Below are 1961 nucleotides of genomic sequence, written 5' to 3' on the forward strand. Positions count from 1 at the left end.
CCTATGAAACCCCTCACCTCCCTCCCAGGAGGCAAGACTTCTCTGGCCCCAATGAGGGACCCAGGAACCTCACCCAGGAGCTCCGAAATAAACCTCTGAAATGATTTTCTACCTTTGCCTTCTTTCTTTCGCCCCCAAATCTGCTTTACAAGGTGTGTGTGTGTGGGGGTGTCTTGAGTGAGCACTGGACACAAACGCACAGAGCCTCCACTTTCTTCCCAGTGTTCCAGAAGGTGTATTTAGACAGAACTGGAGAAAGGCAAGGGGGAGAGCAGCTTCGGGTGAAGCCAGAGAGGTGGGCATGGCCCGGTCCCTGGAGGACCTCCACTTGAGGCTGAAGCGGGGCAGCTCCAGGAGCACCTGGGGAGGCGCAGCAGCAGCTCTGGGTGGAGATCCCCGGGGACTGCAGGACAGGAGGCCCCTGAGGGAGGAAATGTCTCGGGAGACGATAGAAGCTCACACCCCCTGGCTGAGGCTGAGCCCTGGGCCACAGGCAGGTCGCTCGAGCAGCCACAGGCTGGGGTGGCTGAGGCCAGACCGTGGATAAAGGCGGCTGGGGCTGTTAGGGTCTGTCCCCTCAATGAACTTGGGAACTAAGGAAGGGCGCTGATGTAGCAGAGATGGCCCATGCAGCAAGGCCACTCCGTCTGTCCTCACCTCCCCCAGAGGCTACACATATCGCTGGCCCCCAGGGGAGGTTTGCTGTGGGAGTCTCCCCACACTCAGACGGCTGGGCCCCCACGGATCACAAGTTCTGGGTGTCCAACTGGGGCGGTTCAGGAACTTTCTTTTCTGAAGCATCCACCCCTTTGTGGTCATCGGCTGGCGCTGGGACAGGTGCGTCACCTGGAGAAGAGATAGGTGGTGGCATCTACAAATGTGGCCCTGTCTTCCCTGGACTCAAGGGTACATGTCCCCCAGCCCCAGGAGACCAGGCCTCTGACCCTCCTCCTTCAGGCCTGGGAATCCCAGCTCCAAGTCCATCCTCCCTCAGACCCAGGAGTCCAGTCCCCCAGCCCCCTCCTCCCTCAGACCTGGGAACCCCAGCCCCTCCTCCCTCAGACCCAGGAGTCCAGCCCCCCAGTCCCCTCTGCCCTCAGACCCAGGAATCCAGCCCCCCAGCCCTCAGACAGAGGAATCCAGCCCCCCAGCCCTCCTTCCACAGACCCGGGAGCCCCATCCCTGCTACCCACCCTTGGAGTCAGCACCTGTGTCAGGGTGGAAATTGAGCTGCCCCTCTGGGCCAGGGGCATTGTGGGCTGCCTGCTGCTGCTTCCTCTGCTCCATGTGCAAGACGGCCTGTAGGGTGGGGGTGGGGGCGTCACACAGAGAAGTCCCCAGACTGAGACTCGACCAGTCTACACTTCTCTTTCCCTCCTCCCCCACTGCCCTTAACCAACACGGCAGCCAGAGCTGTCAGGGAGAGTGGCCCTGCCATTAGTCAAGGTGGCTGAGCCAAGTGGTTCTCCTGGTGGCCATCGGGCCTTCTCAGCTTCTAGACACCCGTTGACCACCGGGGACATAGAGAACTTCTTGACACCTGTTAACTGGGACAAGGACCACGGGGACAGAGAGAGCCTAGTTTCCCCTGCTGGTCACCTGTTGCAGCTCTCTCTTCTGGGCCTCCAGGTGACCCTGGGACCGCCCCAGAGCCTCGGTCTCCTCGCTGAGGCGCTGGGCCTTGGCATTCAGCTCTGCCTCTCGCACTGCCAGCTCCTCCTCAAAGCGCCTCAGCTCCTCCTCCGTGTAGGCTGGGTGTGTCTCCACAGTCTGGGGGGGAGGAGGGGGCCATCAGATGGGCAGACTCTGACCTGGTCATCTGTGGAGGAGAGGGCTATGCACGGAGCAGGATGCAGGGGAGGCTGGTGACTGGGGCCGTGTGTGATCTAAAGACACACAGATGGTAGGGAACAAGAGGCCTGGGTGCCGGAGGATGAAGACCTAGAGATAGGGGCAGAGTG

At 61.2% G+C, this 1961-nt stretch overlaps 1 protein-coding gene across 3 annotated transcripts in view; it reads right to left on the reverse strand.

The window, feature by feature from the left end:
* Positions 1-211: 211 nt before the first annotated feature.
* NUCB1 (nucleobindin 1) overlaps positions 212-1961 on the reverse strand; it is a 23858-nt gene continuing 22108 nt past the window's right edge. For 2 of the 3 annotated variants that reach the window (XM_045292835.1, XM_045292836.1), the window contains 3 exons: positions 1600-1770; positions 1194-1299; positions 212-846 (listed from right to left, as the gene is read on the reverse strand). In XM_045292835.1, coding sequence (XP_045148770.1) covers positions 746-846; positions 1194-1299; positions 1600-1770 — 378 coding nt within the window. In that variant the 3' untranslated portion in view covers positions 212-745. The remainder of the gene's footprint in view (positions 847-1193; positions 1300-1599; positions 1771-1961) is intronic. The other variant, XM_045292837.1, reaches the window with a different exon arrangement.

Source organism: Echinops telfairi, unplaced genomic scaffold, assembly GCF_000313985.2.
Source record: "Echinops telfairi isolate 266 unplaced genomic scaffold, ASM31398v2 ScPeMD7_655;HRSCAF=1070, whole genome shotgun sequence".
NCBI lineage: Eukaryota > Metazoa > Chordata > Mammalia > Afrosoricida > Tenrecidae > Echinops > Echinops telfairi.